Here is a 21,898-nt window from a genome sequence, read left to right on the forward strand (position 1 = left end):
AAGCAGTCACCCCTTGACCCCACCCCTTCTGGGCATGTTGCTGGGCCCACCCCTCTCACCTGGCTCTTGGGCCTGTGGCACTGGTTGGCACTGCTGTCCAAGAAGAGCAATTTTTTTAAAAACAAACAAACATATGGTGAATGGTAAAATAATCTGATTTTTTTTAAATGACAAAATAACATTTCCATCACAGGGAAGGACTTGTTTTAATGCAGGGCGTTATCTCATATTGTCACTGTGCCTTTGGAGATATGCACAGTAACAACCACCATTCCTGCACATTATAATTTATAGTATTTAGATTGCCAATAGTGACAGGAAACAGTCCTCCATCTGCCAGAAATCCCCTCCAAGGAAAGAGCACCAGTGCCTAAAACAAATTCAAATAGCATTCATCAGCCCCAAAACAATGCTCAATAGTAACAGAGGTCTCTGATGAGGACTTCTCGCACCTTAGACTTAGCTTTCAGCCTTGCAAGGTTAAACAGTTTCCCATCAGATCTTGTGTGCAGCAAGACGCCCTCTGTTGAAGATCCAAAGGCATGCTTCAGGAGGAGTGCGAAGAAGATCCCAAACAATGTCGGAGCAAGCACACATCCTTGTTTGACGCCGCTCCTGATTCTGAAAGCATCCGATAATGCGCCGTCATATTGGATGGTTCCTCTCATGTTTTCGTGGAACGACTGGATCATCTTCAGTAACCGTGGAGGACAGCCTATCTTGTGGAGCCGTTTGAACAGACCATCCCTGCTGACCAAGTCCAAAGCCTTGGTCAAGTCGGTGAAGGCTATGTAGAGTGGCTTTCTCTGGTCCCTGCACTTCTCCTGCAGCTACCTTAGAGAGAAGACCATATCAACGGTAGACCTCTCTGCGCGGAATCCGCACTGCGATTCGGGGTACACCCTCTCAGCAATCTTCTGGAGTCTGCCAAGGATGACGCGAGTGAACAGTTTACCAGTGACGCTCAGGAGGGAGATTCCACGGTAGTTGTTGCAGTCGCTTCTGTCTCCTTTGTTCTTATACAACGTTACAATGTTAGCATCACGCATATCCTGTGGAACTTCACCCTCTTTCCAGCACAGGCACAGTAGCTCATGCAGGGGTTCCAGGAGTGTGTCCACGGCACATTTGATTACCTCTGGTGGTATACCATCCTGACCAGGGGCCTTTCCAGCTGCAATGCTGTCGATGGCTGTCTTCAGTTCATCCACAGTCGGCTCTTGGTCCAGTTCGTCCATTACTGGTAGGAGCTCGACAGCATCAAGGGCTGCGTCATCAGAGACATGCTGTTCGCAGACGATGCTGCTGTAGTGTCTCACACAGAAGACCAGCTTCAAAAACTGCTGGATCGGTTCTCCAAAGCGTGCAAGGACTTTGGGCTTACCATCAGCCTAAAGACGACGAAAGCACTCGGTCAGGATGTTGCTGAATCCCCATCAATCAGCATTGACAACTATATGTTAGAGGTTGTCCATGAGTTCGTTTATCTCGGGTCCACCATCACTGACACCCTGTCATTGGACACTGAGCTAAATAGGAGGATCGGAAAAGCGGCCACAACTCTGTCCAGACTCAGCAAGAGAGTGTGGAATAACAACAAGCTGTACACTCACACCAAAATGCAAGTCTACAGAGCCTGCATCCTCAGCACCCTCCTTTATGGCAGCGAGACTTGGACCCTGTATGCCCACCAGGAAAAGAGGCTGAACGTCTTCCATTTGCGCTGCCTCAGGCGCATCCTTGGAATATCATGGAAGGACAGAGTGACCAACACTGCCGTCCTCGAGCAAGCTAGAATCCCAACCATGCACACCCTCCTCAGGCAGCGTTGACTCCGCTGGCTTGGCCACGTCCACAGGATGAACGATGGAAGGATTCCAAAAGCATCCTGTATGGTGAGCTAGCCTCTGGCAAAAGACCTCCCGGACGCCCCCAGCTGCGCGACAAAGATGTCTGCAAGAGAGACCTCAGAGAGGTAGACATCGAGCTGGACAACTGGGAAGATCTAGCAGACGACCACAGCAGATGGAGGCAGGGGTTACACAAGGGCCTTCAGAAGGGCGAGTTGAAGATCAGACAGCTAGCAGAGGAGAAGAGAGCGCACAGAAAGCACAATAAAGACTTGCCAGACACCCACTACATCTGCAAGAGATGCAGCAAGGACTGTCACTCTCGTGTGGGTCTTTATAGTCACAATAGACGCTGTAAATGAAGTCCTCAATTGAAACTTTAAAGGGCACGATTCATAGTCTATGCAGACTGAAGGATACCTACTACTAGTAACAGAGGTAGTCGTGTTAGTCTATATTCTAACAAAACAAACCATCAGTCTTGTAGCGCTTTAAAGACTAACAAAATAATTGATTAGGTGATGAGCTTTCGTGGGGCAGACCCACTTCTGCAGATCTGGAGATATAGCATTTCCAGTATAGACCAACAGGTATATAAGAGAGGTCCAAAAAAACTGAAATAAAAAACTGACAAATCAGATTCATGGAACTTAATGGGGGCTGGGGGGGGGGGAAGAGATGGGTACGAGATACTAATAAGCATCCTTCCCGAGATCGTTACGAATACCAAAGGAAAGGAAACAGTCCTTGTAATGTGTGAGGTAATTGCTGGCTCTATTGAGGCCAAGTGTTAATGTACTGAATTTCAATTTCAATTTGAAGCCCAGTTCACACATCTCCTTTTGTAATCTGCTCTTAAAGTCTCTTTGTTGTAGGATGCATATTCTCATGTCTTTAACTGAATGACCCACTCCATTGAAATGCTCACTGACAGGTTTACATGTATTCAGATTCCTAATGTCTGTTCTTTGTCCGTTCATTCTTTGGTGAAGTGTTTGTCCAGTTTGTCCGATGTACATAGCAGAGGGGCATTGCTGGCACATGATGGCATATATAACATTGGTTGAGGTACAGGAGAATGAGCCTCTTATCTTGTAATTAATGCGGCTAGGTCCAGTGATGGTATCTCCAGAAAAAATATGTGGACAAAGTCGGCAATGGGGTTTGTTGCAAGGAAAAGTTCCAGGATTAGTATTGCTGTAGTATGGCCTGTGGTTGCTAGCCAGTATTTAGGTTAGGCGCCTGTCTGTAGAAGAGAATAGGCCTCCCACCTAGGGCCTTCCAGAGTGTAGCATCATGTTGTAGTATAGGCTGTAGGTTTTTGATGACCCACGGCAGGGGTTTGAGCTGCAGGCTATAGTTAATGACAACTGGTGTTCTGTTATTGACCTTCTTGGGCTTATCTTGAAGTGCCTGGTTTCTGGGTATTTGTCTGGCCCTGTCAATCAATTTTTTTCACTTTTCCTGGTGGGTAATTAAGTTTTATGAATGCTTGAAGGAGACCTTGAAGTTCTTGGTCTCTGTCAGTAAGATCAGAGCAGACGCGATTATATCTAAGGGCTTGACTATAAATGACAGATTGTGTGGTGTGTGCTGGATGGAAGCTGGAGACATGTAGGTAAGTGTAGCAATCTGTGGGTTTCTGGCAGAGAGTGGTATCGATCAGTCCATCAGTGATTTGTATTGTGGTGTACAGGAAATGTCTCTCTCGTGTGGAATGGTCAAGGGTGAGATTGATGGTGGGGTGCAGGTTGTTAAAATCTCTGTGGAATTCTTCCAGAGCTTCTTTACCATGGGTCCAAATGATAAAGATGTCATTGATGCAGCATAAGTAAAGGAGGGGAAATAGGGGATGAGAGCTGAGGAAACTTTGTTGTAAGTCAGCCATAAAAATAACGTTCAAACAACAATAAAGGTCTCATCTAATCTGAGCCGTGGAAAGAAATTCACAGTGCATTCCCTGCCAAACTGCCAGACCCATGTGAACTGCACTGACTGGGTGGCTCCCAGCTGTTCTCAATTCGTTGTTGTTACTGCTGCTATGCTTTTCACTTCCTATAACTTCAAAGGTTTAGGACAAAGTCTGCCCTAAAGGAACCATCAGTCTTCATGGAGGGCAAATTTCTTTCTTCATCTGTTCTACATAATGGCTCGGTATGATTGGCCTTTAGAGCAAGCCATGACCTGCAGAAATTCACCATTCTGTAAGGACCTCAGGGGTGTAACATCAAAGGTAGGAAAGTAGTCATTTAGAGTGATACACTGAGAGGGCATAAGTTAGGAGAGCTGGGATGAAAACGAGGAAAGGAAAATTTGAGTATCTGGAAAAACCTGTTAGCTCTGGTATGTGTGGACCTAATCCAAAGTCATCAATGGAAAGATTAACTTCAGTTTGTTCTGTCTCAGGCCCCATGACAACCTTTTTTTCTCTAATATATCTGAGGACCCACAACAGGAAGTTAACGAAAGGTCCATCATTACAATTAGGCTAGATCAAATGACCCAACATACAGTGCAGAGAACAAGCATACTTTGGTGGCAAGGGCTAAGACTTACAATAACAGTTCATGTCTATCTTTAGTTTTTAAGATTAGCTGCTAATAAGTGGACTTTTTCTAGCCATACCAGTGATAAAGTGAAACTGACTATGATCACAGAAACTAAAATATGCTCAATTCTCTGCTACCACAGAATGGACTATCACAGCAAGAACTGAAGGACTTCTACCCTCAGCACCCAAGGACAAACAGGAAACGAACCAATCAATCAATCATTCTTTGAAAGTACATTTAACTCACTCACCCTAGGGCAGCATGGGTCCAGGGGCTGTGGGAGCCACAGCTGTGAGGCAAACACGCTCCTCACTGCAGAGTTACTCAAGGGAGGCAGCCCATGGTGGATATCATCTGTAACACTTTGGTAAGCCAAAGTATTTCCAGAGGACAAATATACTTCTCTGAAGAGACATAAAAATCCCTTTTAAAATACCTATTTTATAAAATCTTTTTTGAAATAGTAACTAGCTTGCACTTTCATATTAACATGCAGAACTGAACATCACAGCCCTGGGCAGTGACTTGCAACTGTAGTTCTGTACTTAGTGAAAAGCTAAAGGCTTCATGGTGCTTTAGAAATCATCAGAGAAGACTTAGTCAACATTAGTAGGTCACACACTGACTAGCCTCTGTATCTTGTGCTGGTGCACACTAAAACGTCCCTAGTGCATATTAAGGTTGTTCCTACCAGCTATAGAAATTGTACTGAATATCAAATAAGGTCCACACAGGCTAGCTCATGGGTGGCATGCAAGTACAGACTAAAGTAAGTCCACAAGCAAGACCCTATGCATGAACTGAACCCCAGGGGTGAAAGTAACTGCCAGGACTTACTGGTATGCCAGGTTCCTTGGCAAGGCAGGGTGGGGGGTGCTCTGGGCCTCCAGAAGGAGCAGGGCCCCATAGCTGCCAGGAACCTCAGGTCAGGTCTGCAGAGGCAACCAGAAGCCCTGGGGCTCCAGTGGCAATTTGAATGTCCCAGGGTTCCCAGCTGCTGCGGTAGTGACAGCTGGGAACTCTGGGCACTTTTAAATTGCCAGGTCCTGGGGCAGCTGCCCCTTTTGCTCCCCACTGCTGGACCCTAATGGCAGGTGAAGGAGTTTTGACTTTCCCTCCTACATACCTCCCAGGCCCAGCTGGACTCTTGGCATCTAAAGCAACATAACATGTTTTGCAAACGAAACATCTACTCTCTTGAAGGCAAGCCACAGGGGAGCTGTGTTGCTTGAACCAGGTGTTTTCTAAGAGTTCATGTTCAAGGACTGGGAGAAACGATGTGCTTTTACTAGAAATAGATGTGCTAAGCTAGTTAAATTATAGCTAATTGCTTTTCTCATAATAATGTGCTCTCACTTGGTTATAAAAGCTGTGAAAATAATAAACTCAGGGCCTTCAGTCTTCAGAACTGCTGGTCCCCTGCTGTCTTTATGTTTGTCTTTGTGTCTCAATCCTTCGCGGTACCTCGCCTCTGGGACCTGTGAAAAAAGAAATACTACAGGCAGGGACACCAAAAGTGTGTAGCAAAAGGTGCAGTACTTTCACATCAGCTGTGTACAGGCCAGTATCTGCGAATGGTTCTTACCCGTATGCCGTGCTGGCCCACTTCACTTCTGCTGAACAGTTATGGGCCACACACAATGGCCTAAGAAAAGAGAAGTTACTCACCGTAGTAACGATGGTTCTTCGAGATGTGTCCCCGTGGGTGCTCCGCAATAGGTGTTGGGCTCGCCCGGCGCCGCAGATCAGAATTCTTCCAGCAGTTTCTCCTGGATCGCGCATGCGCTGGCGCGCACCGCTCCCTTGCGCATCCCCGGCCATGTGTGCGATCCGGTCCCCACCAGTTCCTTGATCAACCGCCTCGGATGCTCCTGAAAGACACTAGACAGAGATCCAAAGCGGGGAGGATGGGCGGGTGGTGGAGCACCCACGGGGACACATCTCGAAGAACCATCGTTACTACGGTGAGTAACTTCTCTTTCTTCATCGAGTATCCCCGTGGGTGCTCCACAATAGGTGACTACCCAGCAGTAACCCAAGAAAGGAGGTGGGTAATCAGTTTATGTGCAGCTTGCCCCCAAAAGGACTGCTGTCGAGAGGCGGGTATCCTCTTGGAATACCCGATGTAGGGCATAATGCTTGGCGAAGGTGTCATAGGATGACCAGGTCGCTGCTCTACAGATGTCCTTCAACGCAATGCCCTTAAAGAAGGCTGTTGACGCCGCCACCTCCCTGGTGGAGTGAGCCCTGGGCGGGGCCAGCAAAGGAGTCTGTTGAAGTTTGTAGCACATTTTTACACAGGATACAATGTGCTTTGAGATTCTCTGTGAAGAGAGACCTTCTCCTTTTGACCGGGGAGCGAGAGAGACTAGAAACCTGTCCATTTTCCGGAAGGACTTAGTTCTGTCTATGTAGAAGGCCAACATCCTTCTCACATCCAGGAGATGCAGGCATGCCTCCTTGCTGGAGCTGTGAGGCTTCGGGTAAAACGCGGGTAAAACTATTGGCTCATTAAGATGGAATTCTGATGAAACTTTTGGAACAAAGGCTGGGTGCAGCCGTAAGGTTACCGCCTCCTTTGAGGATACTGTGCAGGGCGGCGTTGCCATAACTGCTGCAAGCTCACTGACCCTGCGAGCTGACGTAATTGCAAGGAGGAAGGTTGTTTTTATCGTAAGGAGACGTAGGGGAACCGTGGCTAATGGTTCAAAAGGTGGACCCGTGAGCGTGCTGAGCACCAGGTCCAGGTTCCACGATGGCGGAAGCGGTTTCTGAGGGGGGTACAGGTTTACCAACCCCTTCAAGAACCTGGTAATGATAGGATGGGCAAATACCGTGGGCCCCTCCTCTGTATGCCGAAAGGCTGATATAGCGGCGAGGTGGACTTTTAGCGAGGATAATGAAAGTCTGTCCCTCTTGAGGTCCAATAAGTATTCAAGTATGACTGGTATAGGAACGGCAAGGGGAGCTAACTGTTTGGCAGAACACCAGGCTATGAATCGAGTCCATTTCTGCTTATAAGTCTTCCTGGTGGAGGTCCTTCGGCTACTTTCCAGGACTTGTTGTACTCCCTCCGTGCATGTACTTTCTAAGGAGCTGAGCCATGGATTAGCCGTGCTTGTAGGTGCAGGCTCTGAGGGCTCGGGTGCACTATGGACCCCTGGGACTGTGTGAGTAGGGACTGCGCCACTGGTAGGGGGAGCAGTGGGCGGTCCGACATGCGCAGAAGCAAGGGAAACCATTGCTGCCGATCCCATGTTGGGACTACTAGTATCATGCGAGCTCTCTCCCTTCTGGTTTTCTGCAAGACCTTGTGGATAAGCGCTGTGGGGGGGAACGCGTAAAGTAGGGGGCCTTTCCATGGAATCATGAATGCGTCCCCAAGGGACCCCCGCCCCACTCCTGCCCTGGAGCAATACTGGGGACACTTCTTGTTGTGCTGTGTGGCAAACAGATCGATCTGGGGAAACCCCCATGTATGAAAGATCGGTCGTAGCAGATCGGCGCGGATCTGCCATTCATGCATGAGTGCGAAGCGCCTGCTCAGCTGATCTGCTTTCATGTTGTGAGTGCCCGGCAAGTACGAGGCTTTCAACTTAATGTTGTTGGTGATGCACCAGTTCCACAGTCGGACTGCTTCCGCACATAGGGCACGGGATCGGGCTCCTCCTTGTCGATTTATGTAAAACATAGTGGAGGTATTGCCTGTATTGATCCCGACTACTTTGCCACATATGTGGTCTCGGAAATGCTTGCAGGCGTTGAACACTGCTCTGAGCTCTAGTATGTTTATGTGCAGTGACTGTTCCGCAGGGGACCATAGCCCTTGCGTCACCTTGTCGCCGATGTGCGCTCCCCATCCTATGTGGGAGGTGTCGGTAGTAAGAAAAATAGAAATTTGTGATTGGTGAAAGGGCACTCCTGCTAGCAAGCTCTTGGGGTTTAGCCACCACGCCAGGGATCTGCGCACCTCTGTCGTGGGCGACACTACCCTGTGAACGGTGTGGGATGCCGGTTTGTAGATGCTCGCCAGCCAATGCTGTAGGCTTCGCATGTGCAATCTGGCATTCTGTACCACAAATGTTGCTGCCGCCATATGGCCCAGCAGCTGTAAGCACGTTAAGACCGGCACCGTGGGACTGTATGTAATGACTTGCACAAGCGTACTGATGGCGCGAAAGCGGGCGTCGGGCAGATACACCCTTGCTGTGATAGAGTTTATGCGTGCCCCTATGAACTCTATGTCCTGTGTGGGGTTGGTCTTTGACTTTGCGAGGTTGATGACTAGGCCCAGCGAAGAAAACGTGTCCGCTGTGACGCATATCATGCGTAGGACCTCTGTCTTCCAGGCTCCTTTCAGTAGGCAGTTGTCCAGGTATGGAAATATGAATACCCCCTGTCTGTGCAGGTAGGCTGACACCACTGCCAAGGTTTTGGTAAAGACTCTGGGGGCCGAGGAGAGGCCGAACGGAAGAACCCTGTACTGGAAGTGTTCCTTGCTGACCATGACGCGGAGGACGCACCTGTGTGTCAGGTGGATCGTTATATGAAAGTAAGCATCTTGTAAGTTGAGGGCTGCAAACCAATCTCCATCATCCAGTGCCGTGAGTATGGAGGCGACTGTAATCATCCGAAACCGTTGCTTGTGCAAGTAGCGGTTGAGGTCCCGAAGATCTAAGATGGTTCTCCAGCCTCCTGTTTTCTTCTCTGTGAGGAAGTAGCGTGAATAAAACCCTTTCCCCTGGAATTGTTCCGGCACTCTTTCCACCGCCCCTATGAACATAAGGTGGTCCACCTCCTGTTTGAGTCTCGCCTCGTGGGCAGCGTCCCGGAGGTGGGGCCTGGAGGGAGGCTTCATCGGTGGGAGCTACTGGAAGGGGATCGCGTAACCCGTGGCTATGATCTCCAGCACCCATTTGTCTGCGGTGATCTTTTGCCATTGGGAGTGAAACGGTCTGAGGTGATGATGGAACATGAGATGAGAGTGGCATTGCGCGATGGTAGTGATAGTGCAGCCCTCGACATGCCCGTCAAACTTGTTGCCTTTGGGCCTGTTCCGAGGGTGTACAGCTTTGTTGGGAACGTCGCCTGGGAGTTCTGTACTGTTGCTGCTGTTGATGTCGCCCTTGGTCGTAGCCCCGCTGATACTGCGAACACTGTGGTTGGTACGGGTAGCGTCTTTGCTGAGGGTAATATTTTTTCTTCCTATATGGAGGGGTATAAATACCCAGGGTTCTAAGTGTAGCTCTCGAGTCCTTACTGGAATGGAGGACCAAGTCGGCTGAGTCTGTAAACAACTTTTGCGTGTCAAAGGGAAGATCCACGATCTTTGCCTGTAGATCCCTTGGGATGCCCGATGTCTGGAGCCAGGATTCTCTACGTGTGACCACTGCTGTAGCTGTTGAGCGTGCCGCCGTATCTGCCACATCCAGGGCGATCTGGACTCCCGTCCTCGAAGCGGCGTAGCCCTCTTGCACAATTGCCTTTAACACCGGCTTCTTATCTTCCGGAAGTGAATCCATGACAGAAGTAAGCCTGGAGTAATTATCGAAGTTATGGTTTGCTAGGTGTGCCGCATACTTTGCCATTCTCAATAGCAGGGTGGAAGAGGAATATACCTTCCTGCCAAACAGCTCTAGCTTCTTGGCATCTTTGTCCGATCCCCCCGATTTGTACTGAGAAGTCTTTGACCCCTGCTGGGATGATTCGATCACCAGTGAGTTCGGTTGTGGGTGATTGAAGAGGAACTCCATGCCCTTTGCCGGGACGAAGTACTTCTTGTCCGCTCTTTTATTCACAGGCGGAACAGAGGCCGGAGTCTGCCATATGGTAGTGGCTGACTCCATAATGGCTTCGTCCAGCAGGATAGCAATTTCGGATGAAGCCGTGGGTCTCAAATTTTTCAGGAGTTTGTGATGTTTTCTCCTGCACTTCTGCCATTTGAATGCCTTGCATGAAAGCCACCCTTTTAAACAGCTCCTGAAACTGTATAAGGTCATCCGGGGGAGCGACATCGCCGGGGGCCATGGCCTCATCTGGGGAGGATGAGGAGGAACCGCTAGGGTAAACCTCCCTCGAACTCTCAGGTTCCTGCGGTCGATGGTGTACCAGCTCGCTGGAGGATTGCGAAGGAAAGTCTCGGGGTTCTAAAATTAACTCCCCTTGAGATAACTGAGTTTCCATCCCCGCCCGGGAGCGTCCACAGGTGTATTGGCTGGCCGGGGGGACCTGCCCCTGGGCGTAGGCCTGGGGTGTCTGTGTCCAGCATGATAGGAACGACCATGGCAGGATGGGCATGGGTCCGGGGACGGAGACCTGGACCACTCTCGGGGTGTGTACCCCCAATGTCTGGGAAAGCGAGACCTCCACGATGACAGAGATAGCGGTGACACTGGTTTGTGATAGTACTCCAGCGGATCCAATCCCAGAAAGGGCGAAGGTGGCCCCAGCCATGGTGACATTGGTTGGAGGAACGGAGAAGGAGGTTCTGGATAGGCCGGTGGAGACCCAGGCTTTCTGGGCGGCATGTGTAGCACAGGGGGAGAGCTTGTTGTTAGCAGCAGCGCAGCCCTGTCCGGAGAAGGGCTGCGGTGCCTGGTTTTTGCTCTTGCCTTTCCCCTCCCCTGCGGGGATGGCACCGCCTCCTGCCGCGCCGGGGATCTCGGCCCCGCTGTCGGCGCCGTGCTCTGCCCGCTTAGCTGCGGTGCCGTGCAGATAACGTCCTCCGGTGCCTGCGGGCTCCGTGCCTGCTGGCCCTGCACCGTTGGTGCCGCGGGGGTCGGTGCCACCTGTGGCGGTGCCCCCAGTTCCTGCGCTGGCCTGGCCACCGCTCTAGGCACTGCGTGTGCCAGCTGTTTTGTAATCAGAGGCTCAGCCTCTGCCACGTGCGCTGCCGCGGTGCCGCTTGCCTGAATATGCGGCTGGGGGCTGTGTGCTCCGCCCGTCCCGCTCGCTGAGACCGCTGGCAGGGATCGAGCTGGGGAGAGTTTCCTCCATTTTTGCACTGAGGGGGTCAGAGAAGCTGCCTTTCTTTTGTGGAACCCAGAGGGCCCTTCTGATTGCCTCTCCGGCGCGTCTGGCTGGAGGGCCTTATCAAACAAGAGCATTTTAAGACACATTTCTCTGTCTTTCCTTGCCCTGGCTGTGAGCTTAGCACAGTGGGAACACTTCTGGGTAACGTGTGATTCCCCCAGGCATCGGATGTATTCACTATGCCCATCGGAGGCCGGCATAGCTTCACGGCAGGACTCACACTTTTTAAAGCCTGAAGAAGCCATCTCGGTGAGTCTTTTACTGTTAATAGGGTACTTAGCACCTTATCCGTGCCTGTTTACCCGAATTGCGGACCCCGGCCTGCAGGGCAGCGGACGGCCTACTGGCCTTCACGTCCACTCTTCTTCTCCGCTCCTCTCTCTCTTTTTTTTTTTTTTTTTTTTTTTTTGAAAAAAAGAAACAACAATTTACATGTAGAAACACTGTCTAATCTGACTGGCCGTAGCCTGAGTGGATTCTGTCTGCAGCTGATGGCGGTTGAGAAGGAACTGGCGGGGACCGGATCGCGCACGTGGCCGGGGACGCGCAAGGAAGCGGTGCGCGCCGGCACATGTGTGATCCAGGAGAAACTGCTGGAAGAATTCCGATCTGCGGCACCAGGCAAGCCCGACACCTATTGTGGAGCACCCACAGGAACACTCGATGAAGAACTACTGCTCAAAAACCTCTCTTTTGTGACTATATACCAGCGAATGGCTTAACATAAAGTACATCCTACTAACAGAAGGGACATTTAATGGGAAGCAGCTGTTCTCATGGTAGAAGGGCAAATAACTGATTTATTGGTTTGCTGACAAGTCCAGAAAACTTGAAGTCTGAAGTCAGAGTATTTCCTGCAAAAGGATAAGCACCCTCAGCTCGTGCTCTCTCAGGAAGTGCTCATCACCATTTAATCTTAATCTGTTTGAAGCAAGGGCCCTGTCTTTTTGCACACTTATTGTGTGCATATGATGGCATACATGTAATAAACAAAGAGTACTTTTTAGCAATAAAGGGGTTTTTAGACAAGTTTTAAGGCCATCTTAGAGCATTAACAGCTGGAATATATCAAAGGATTTCTAAGAAAGCAACTTGCATTTTAGTGTCACTATGATCTCACTTGCATTATAATCCCAGAGTGGAGAAACTGAATTTTAATCCAGTTCTGAATAAAAAAAATGTAGTGTGCAGCATATTTATGTTTGCTTTAATTTCCTGTCAACACACTACAGTAAACTCTTACATATCTGGTGTTCTGTCATCCGAAACTCTGAAATAACCAACATTTTAGCCATAAGTAAATTTTAGTTACATCTTCCATAAGTACAGTATAGTGAAAGTAAATACAAATAAATACAGCAAATAGGGTAAAAGTTTACACTGTGCAATACTACTGTTGTTGGTAAATAAAGTAAGCGGCATACATTTTTGTTTGTTTCTTAATACCCAATCTTGTTTTTCCTTTAGTGTTACGTTTTACTAGATATATCTCTCTATTATCCAGAATATTTGAATATCCATCAACCTTTTGGTCCTGGGGTTGCCAGATATGCAAGAGTTTACTGTAGTTTGTAATGAGGTGTAACTTGGTGGTATGCAAAACAAATCTGACTTCTGAAAAGGGTACAGTAATCTGGAAACGACGAATGGCACTTGTTTCAAGATTACTTTAGGACCATGTTTCTCAACCAGTGGTATGCAGCTATGCATATGCTTAGGGATATGAATGAGAAGTCTGGGGGAATACTTATTTTTTGAAGAGGCACTTTATAAAAAAGGCTGAGAAACACTGATTTAAAGGATTCTGCAGAATAGCAAGTGAAAGGGGAGGGAGTAGGAGTTGCTCTCTACTACACGTTTTCACTGGGTGGCAGTGCTCCAGAATCTACCAACACCCAAGTCACAATTATATATGTGTTTTTAAATCGTTAAGAAAATTTTCTTTTGACAATCTGATGCACATGGCACAGGAATATAACCAATAAACCTCATATTCACAGATGAACTGTACTCAGATATGCTAGACTGAAATCTCAAATATAGCAGATTAAGAATCTGTCAATTAATAGATCAACTACATAGAGCTGTCCTAAATTCATCTTTTAAACATGTGTTAAGACAGTTCCTTCCTCTTGAACTGAATTAAAACCCCATCACAGAAGCTTATAAAGGAGCCATGCAAAGATGACTTGCTGGAATTAGCACTTTTAATTCTCACCGCAATAACTATCTCACTGCTGCATCAAACTGTAAAAACACAACTTCTCGTTGAATGATTAGCAGTTGGGCTACTTTGTTCGGATCCTGGGGCTCCTGAAGACTGTCAATCACTTTCTGTAGCTCTTGAAGTTCTGTTCCTATAGTCTGCAAGACAACAACAAATCAGCCAAATTATGCAATGGGAAGTTCATGCTCATTTGTATGGGCCCAGTGAACTATTTTAACTTCTAAAAGTCTTTCACTTCATGACCAAAGTCTCTTTTTGTCGCCATGGAAACTGCGCATCTGGAGATTTTTCTTTTTTTTGTTTTGGCCTTCTTTGGACGTTGTATTAAGGAAAAAAAACATCCTGTAGGGAAGAAGTTATGGCCATGGAAGGATTCTGGGGACAGTCTGGGCTGGAGCAGAAAGAGAGAGAAAGGCATAAGGAATAAAAGGTTACAAACCTCTATGAGCATTCTCATGTATATCACACATTTTTAACATAACACCAATGAGAGAAAAGGTTGACTGAATCCTTCTCCTACCAAAGTCAAGAGTCATTTTGCCAATGACCAGTGGAAACAGGATAAGGCTCTATGCTTTTACATTAGTCACCCTGCTCATCTCACCCAGCCTCCATTTGTGGCCCTGTTGAAGAAGAACTGGTCTACATAGGCACAGGGCTGTCAGCTGCTACTCCAAGGCTGTGTCTACACTACCACCTTCCTTTGAAGGAAGGACAGTAATTAGGTGTTGGGAGTTTACTAATGAAGTGCTGGCATGCATAGGCAGCACTTCATTAAGCAAATTCCCACCCCCGCAGCAACTTTGAAGTGTTTTAAACGTCGAAGTACTGGTAGGCATCTAGCCGTTGCTCACCTGCCGGTACTTCAAAGTGCCAGGACAACTTCGAAGTCCCCTTACTCCTCAAAATTTTGGGGAGTAAGGGGACTTCAAAGTTGCCCTGGCACTTCAAAGTACCAGCGGGTGCGCCACAGCTAGACATGTGCTGGTACTTCAAAGTTTAAAGCTTTGAAGTTGCTGCAGGGGGGAATTTGCTTAATAAAGTGCTGCCTATGCATGGCAGCACTTCATTAGTAAACTCCCAACACCCTAATTACCATCCTTCCTTCGAAGGAAGGTGGTAGTGTAGACAAGCCCCAAGTGTCATGAGCAACACTAGACATTCTGCCATATCTGTGTTCTTCCTCTCTTCTTTCTCCTGCTGCATCAAAAGCTCTGTCAGGTACCTTTGGCAGGCCAGAAAAAGCATTAAAATATCCACCCGCTTCTCATGGAAACTCTGACACTTCCCTGACCCAAGAGTGAAAGCAGAAACAAGAGAAGTCCTTCAAAAGACTCCTCCATGTTGCTGGTTCCAGTAGGTGGGAGTGCACAGACCAAAATGACTGCTGAGCAGAATGTGTTTGCAGACTTTTCCGTGCCAGGTCGACACTCAATTTTTCCTACAGTGCTCCATGGTCAAAGGGCCGGAGTGGCCACATTCCGGGAGGATGCCAGAGAGTCTGGGATACAGCCAATTTGATTTAAATCTAGATAATGTAGTGTGAACATTACAGCCAGGCTTGAAACTCCCTCAGCTACTATTACTCAACTAACTAAACTGATAACTGGGTACTACAACTTTAAGGAAGACTGTTTGATAGGCACTTGCAGTAAGCAAGACTGAGCTATTCCTACAACCATCACTGCTGATAAGAAGGAACTGAGGAGATGGAGGATGGGCTGAGCCCCATATAACCCATCATGAAGATACCACTCCATCCAGGGGCCTCCAAAGCCAACCCAATGAGTTGTGCTAGAGGAAAACCTTCTCGCAATCACGTATGCAGCATGCACACACATGTATTGGGATGGATGTAAGCAAGCTCTTGAAGAAGAATGTTCTTTACTAACACTTTTAGGCTATGTCTACACTAGCCCCAAACTTCGAAATGGACATGCAAATGGCCATTTCGAAGTTTACTAATGAAGCGCTGAAATACATATTCAGCGCCTAATTAGCATGCGGCAGCTGCGGCACTTCGAAATTGATGCAGCTCGCTGCCGTGCGGCTCGTCCCAACGGGGCTCCTTTTCGAAAGGACCCTGCCTACTTCGAAGTCCCCTTATTCCTATCTGCTCGTAGGATTCCTGCTCATAGGAATAAGGGGACTTCGAAGTAGGCGGGGTCCTTTCGAAAAGGAGCCCCGTCGGGACGAGCCGCGCGGAGGCGAGCCACGTCAATTTCAAAGTGCCGTGGCCGCCCGCATGCTAATGAGGCGCTGAATATGTATTTCAGCGCTTCATTAGTAAACGTCGAAGTTTGGGGCTAGTGTAGACATAGCCTAAAAGTGTTAGCAAAGAACATTCTTCTTCAAGAGCTTGCTTACATCCATCCCAATAGATGTGTGTACATGCTGCATACGTGATTGCGAGAAGGTTTTCCTCTAGCACAACTCATCAGGTTGGCTTTGGAGGCCCCTGGATGGAGTGGTATCTTCATGATGGGTTATATGGGGCTCAGCCCATCCTCCATATCCTCAGTTCCTTCTTATCTATCCTTCCTATCTGCTCATAGGAATAAGGGGACTTCGAAGTAGGCGAGGTCCTTTCGAAAAGGAGCGCCGTTGGGACGAGCCACGCGGAGGCGAGCCGCGTCAATTTCGAAGTGCCACAGCCGCCCGCATGCTAATGAGGCGCGGAATATGTATTTCAGCGCTTCATTAGTAAACTTTGAAATGGCCATTTGCATGGCCATTTTGAAGTTTGGGGCTAGTGTAGACATAGCCTTAATCCCAAAGCCCATAATAATATACTGCCATACAAAAATCTTCTCTCTAGGTTCTTAAGTTAGCACTTGTCACTGTACTGAGTGAACATAAGAATGTCCAGACCGAGCCCCATCAAAGGCCCATCTAGTGCAGTATGCTGTATTTTAACACTGAACAGTGGCCACTCAAAGGTGCTCCAGAAGGAAAGAACAGATGAGGTAATCACCACGTGATCCATCCCATCACCAGCTTCTGGCAGACAAATGCCTCAGAACACTTAACCCCATTGATGGGATTTGAACTCACAGTTCATATCTTAGAAAGTGAATGTCTTATCCATTAGATGACTCAGGCCATAACTTTATCAGTGACATGTAGTTACTTCTGGACAGAAGCGTGGCTACTAATTAAGAGCAAAAGGAAGAGGTCATCTTTGCCAGGGAAAATGGGCCAAAGCAATCTTATAAATAATGTTAATGGAATACCTAACTTATGAAGAATCTGTCATCGTATTTATTTGGAGTTTTAAAAGTGTGACATACAAAATAAAAATGTATTTCACACAACGTTCCTGCATACATTTGATTATGTGCTTCTGGACGATGGTCATTATGAGCTCAGATTTCCTGGTGGTTTTCAGAGCTCACTGAACATGTTTTTCTCAGCCATATACTCCTTAAATTAAGTTGCTAATATATTTGAGAGTGTTTTGTAGTGTGTGCTCATTGTACTAAGTGCTTTTTGCTAAGTAAAATTATTCAAAAATTAAACTGTCAAAATAACTGTATTAAAATAAAAGGGAATGTAAATATTTATTATTTATATTAGCTCTTTCATACAGTGAACTTTTTCAGACTTATTTAAAGGCAGACACTTAGTTATTTTTTTTTAAATTAGGGGAGCTTTTTTTTTAGGTTTTACAGTATAAAAATTCTACTTTCACATCCAAATAGCAGCTTATGAATAATCACAAAACAAAGTCTACACATATACAACTCTGACTGGACATAGCCCAGAGCAGAATTGGAATGAAAGAAATTTCATATTTAGCTAGATTTTTCATTCCTTTAAAAGTTGAAAAGTTGTCAGGCCAGAAAGGAAGTTACCATCAAATTTTCTTTAAATCTTGCGCTTATGTTTTATTAGTCAGATCTCCAGCTGCTCAGTCTTTGAGCAGTGCAAAGTTGTATAGCTACATACACACGCACGCACGCACGCAGATTAAAAATGTCCTGCAAATAAATATCACATACAGCAACTTACATACACACCCACACAAATTTTCAGTCATAAAAATGCACAAATGTGTCCAATCTTTTGGGAATCTAGCAGGCTATACATAGGTTTAATCCGACTGATGAAAACCATCCCATTGCTCAGTGCATTTAGACATCTACTATACAGGTTAACCTAGTCAAAAGTTAAACCTATTACATAACTGATTCCATTTTTTGCACACAAAATACATTTCATCTATTTTATCCATTTGAAATAAAGAGTTGTGCAATTGATTTACTAATCTGATGGTCAAAGACAAAATTATTACAAGCTAACCAATCAACCTGTGGTTACATTCTCTACTGCCAAGCAGAAGGCCAGAATGCAATGCTTTTTCCTACCTCACTTGGTAGGGATTTGGTCCTGCAGGAGGTGACAGCCCCCAACCCTTGGCATTGTGTGCTGCAGGATTCTGACAGTCTACCATCAACAAAAGTAAGTAAATAAGTGCACAAAATAAGAATGGTACTTTCTGATAACTTTATAGTATAATTCAACATGCCATCTTTCAGATCTTTCTCTCTCCTTCTCCCTCAGGATTTTCCATTTATTTGTATTTGTTGTCGTAGAAATCTGTATGAAATACAATACAAATAGAATAAATCATACAGATTATTTAAAACAAAGTCATGCAAACACCATCCAGATCAAATTGGGTGTGAACCACTATATAGCGAAAACCAGAGCATATTTCTTTCAGCTAGCACTCCGTTTGTTTTTCTTCTAAAGATGGACGCAGACCCGAAAATGCCCACCCCCAATGTGATTTATTCCATCATAAGGAGCAAGTCTCTCATGGAAGAGCTGAATAATTTAAGATGTGGTGAAAAGAAAAGTCTTTTAGCTCTATTTTTACAATGGCCAACATGTTCCAATACATTTTGTCCACTGTGTAATGGGGTTGTGGGACAGAGATAAAGCACTACGGCTCTTCTCAGAGGAAAGTCTCAGGGCTGGTGAGCAGTCAAGCCTCCATGTTAGAAACAACAAGACAAGATTTTAGGCCAAAGAACAAAGCAAAGCCATTCACTATGGTACTCGCTCAGCAGTGCTGCTTCCTGCATTCAAAGTGACATCTTCGGACTCTAATGCCAGCCTGATATTCTGTTACCTTTGACTTATATTAACACTGCAGAGCTCACACAGCAGCTGGATCCTAGTTTGCCACATGCATCATCATCAGAATTGTTAATTAAGCTTCAGAAGCAGAATTTCTGGGCTCAAGTCCTCTGATTTACACCAGTTTAAAGCCAGGACCATTTTCATTGGTGTCAGACACAAACCACTTTCACACCAGTTTGAGAGGAGAATTACTGGAGATGAGTGACCCAGAAAGAATGTAGTTTGCCTTTTAGATTCCAGTCTGAGCTCTCAGCACTGAAAGTTAGCAAAGCCATCTCACTTGTAAACAGGGCAGATTTGGACTGGAAGTTACTGGGACACATTTTTAAAGAAAGACTTTTCAGGGTAGAATCTCATTTTACAAGACCTATAGAATGGTTGAAAGCCTGTTTCTTCAGCTGTTAGGAGACATACCAAGCTAGAATAAAAAGTAAGGAGGATATCAGGTAAAGCCTATAGATTGGAATGTAAAGATGTTTGGGACTGTATGTCTGAGGCTTCTTTTATCTTATCGCCTGGAAAAACTGTGATCCCCATGCCACTCCATGATACCATGTGACATCACAAAAAACCATAACCAAATAGGCTTTTTATTCTGAATTTTAGAGGTGCTAGTTGCAAAAGACCTTGTGCTTCTGTCAGCATAGACATATATATTGGCTTTGTGGGATTCTTCTACACAGATAAGGCCTTACAGCCATTTTATCTCATTCCGTTCAGTACAGAACTTTATTGCGTTATAAGAGTAATAGAAGGCAAGCAATGTGCAGCACAGCCTATACAACTTTCTTGTTTCTGATCGAGATCTGTTTAAGTCATACATCCCAACTTAACCAGTGCACTATCCTACAGTCTCTGGTTTTTGGAATATTACTGTGCTAATATTTGCTCTTCATTGGGAGTGAAAGGCTGGTGCAAAAACCAGACACTACACACGCCTACTGACGTTATCACAAGTTTGTCTTAATTAAAAGGCATCTGTTGTTCACTGGCTCCGAGGCCAAATGAGTTCCGCCTCATCAGCAAAAGCATCATTTCGTATTGTAGGAGTCACATGACAGAAAGGCATTTGACCATCCCAAAAAAGATTTAAACAAGTATTTATTCCTTATTCTGAAATTAGATTTATAAAAGACTTCTGTGGTAGGATGGAAGAACATCTAAGTAATCAAAGTAAAGGACTGATAGATCCATTTTCCATTTCTGGCTCTGCCACAAAGTTGTTTTATCTCTTAGGCAAAATACTTAATTTCCTTCATACCTCAGTTTTTTCTTCTGTAAAATGGGAATAATACTTCTAACCTACTTTATAGGGGTGTTGGTGAGGTCACACTTTGAGATCACATAATTGATTTAAACCTTGAGATACGAAAACATAGGATGGGCATAAAGGTATTGCCTGGCACTATTATGAATACTGAATATGCACCATTTTAGTCCGTGATTGTCTCCTTTTTATTGGAAGGTTTTTCTGAGGCTGCTCTGACCTGATGGTGATGTGTTTGTTACTTACTGATCCTTTCGTTCCCACCCCAGTCGCGGTCAGAGGTTCTGGATTTTGGGAACCAAAACAATTTGGGAAGTTTCCTAACCGAGCAAAGCTAAAAAGGTAGGAAACTATGTTATGAAGTGCTGCCACAATCTGCGGACTCTGCCTCAATGCTCTGTAAGCAGCCTGAAGATAAAACAGACATTGGCAGAACAAAAGACCAAAAACGTGAAGGAAATACATTGCAATGGCAAATATTGGTGAATCTTCATTACTGATTATTTGTATCCCAGTCGTCAGTTGGATAGGGGCCCAGCGGGCTGGTGGTGGACAAACACAGAGCAGAAGGCTCTCTCTTCCACGAAGGGCATACAATCCAAAATGTTACGTTGTACTGCTGAATTTTGGGATACCTCAGTATCCTTAAATAGCTACTTCAGGTCTTTGACACATACCTGTTTTTCAAAATATTTTTCTGAAGTAATGGGCATACTATTTCAGCATCCCTGTAGTCTTCATTGCAGAAGGAGTAAGGGATGTTTTGAATAGCACTTTATTTCAACACTTGGTGCTGTTTGGACAGCACCAAATGACAAAATAGCCTATTTTGAACTACACTCAAAATAAACTATGCAATTTGCCTTTTGGACACACTTTTAAAAACTTACCTCTCCCCTTTGGGACTGAGAGGAGATTGAGTAGAAGGAAAGAGGACACTAGGAGTGAGGAAATAAGTGTAGCTTATTTCAAGTTTAGCCTGTCGTGTAGACTTAGTCCTAGAGACTTCAATGAGTGTCTCTTTGTACTATTTAAATAGAAAGCTTTTTTCCACCCATGAAAAATACAGCTAGATCAAGATCAGTCAATTTGACAGCACCACAGAATGTGTAAATTATGCCTGTTTTCCCTCCTGTCATGTCAAACCCCCATTTTCCTCTTAGCCCTGCTACTACAGTCAACACCCTTACCTGCCACTCCTTACTCTTAGGGCCCTCCTTCCTTCTGCCCAGTCTCCCCTCAGTCCCAAAGGAGAGGTAAGTTTTTAAAAGTGTGTCCAAAGGCATGAGGACTGCTTCCTGCTATTTTCCTATGCATTTGGGGGCAGGAGCAGGGACAAGATGAAAGGACAGTAGGGGAAGGGTTGGAGGCATGCAGGCTTGTCTAGGTAGAGGGGATGCAACATGGCTGGTTTTAATGAAGACCCAAACTAACCTGCATTATTACTCTGCTAACCTTTTATCTTTTGCTTCTGAGTCTTAAACACAGGCTGACATCTGTTTTCTTAATGCCTGTGTTTGAGACGCAGAAGCAAAAGGTAAGAGAATTGAATGGTAATGCAGGTTAGTTTGAATCTTTACCTTCACAGCCTAATAGTAGCAAGCATTCTAATCCACACAGGATAGTCGGTTTATTTCCTAGTGCTAGTCAATTGAAATGAAAAGGAACATTTCAACGTATATGAGAAACATGGTCCGTCGTCCAGACAATCAAAGTGCATGGATGTCAGAAATCAAAATCTTGCTTCAAGTTTATGAATACCAACCTTCTCTGGCAGCATTTTAAACATAATCAGCACCTCAGAAGGGTGAGGGATGAACCA

At 45.9% G+C, this 21,898-nt stretch overlaps 1 protein-coding gene across 1 annotated transcript; it reads right to left on the reverse strand.

The window, feature by feature from the left end:
- Positions 1 to 232: 232 nt before the first annotated feature.
- Positions 233 to 21,865, reverse strand: LOC142010702 (coiled-coil domain-containing protein 162-like). The gene is given in 5 exon segments (XM_074989124.1): positions 233 to 370; positions 4,653 to 4,806; positions 13,653 to 13,796; positions 20,327 to 20,484; positions 21,842 to 21,865. Coding segments are annotated over 5 exon segments (618 nt in total).
- Between the last annotated feature and the right edge of the window lie 33 nt (positions 21,866 to 21,898).

The sequence above is a fragment of the Carettochelys insculpta genome, chromosome 3, assembly GCF_033958435.1.
Source record: "Carettochelys insculpta isolate YL-2023 chromosome 3, ASM3395843v1, whole genome shotgun sequence".
In the NCBI taxonomy this organism is placed as follows: Eukaryota; Metazoa; Chordata; order Testudines; family Carettochelyidae; genus Carettochelys; species Carettochelys insculpta.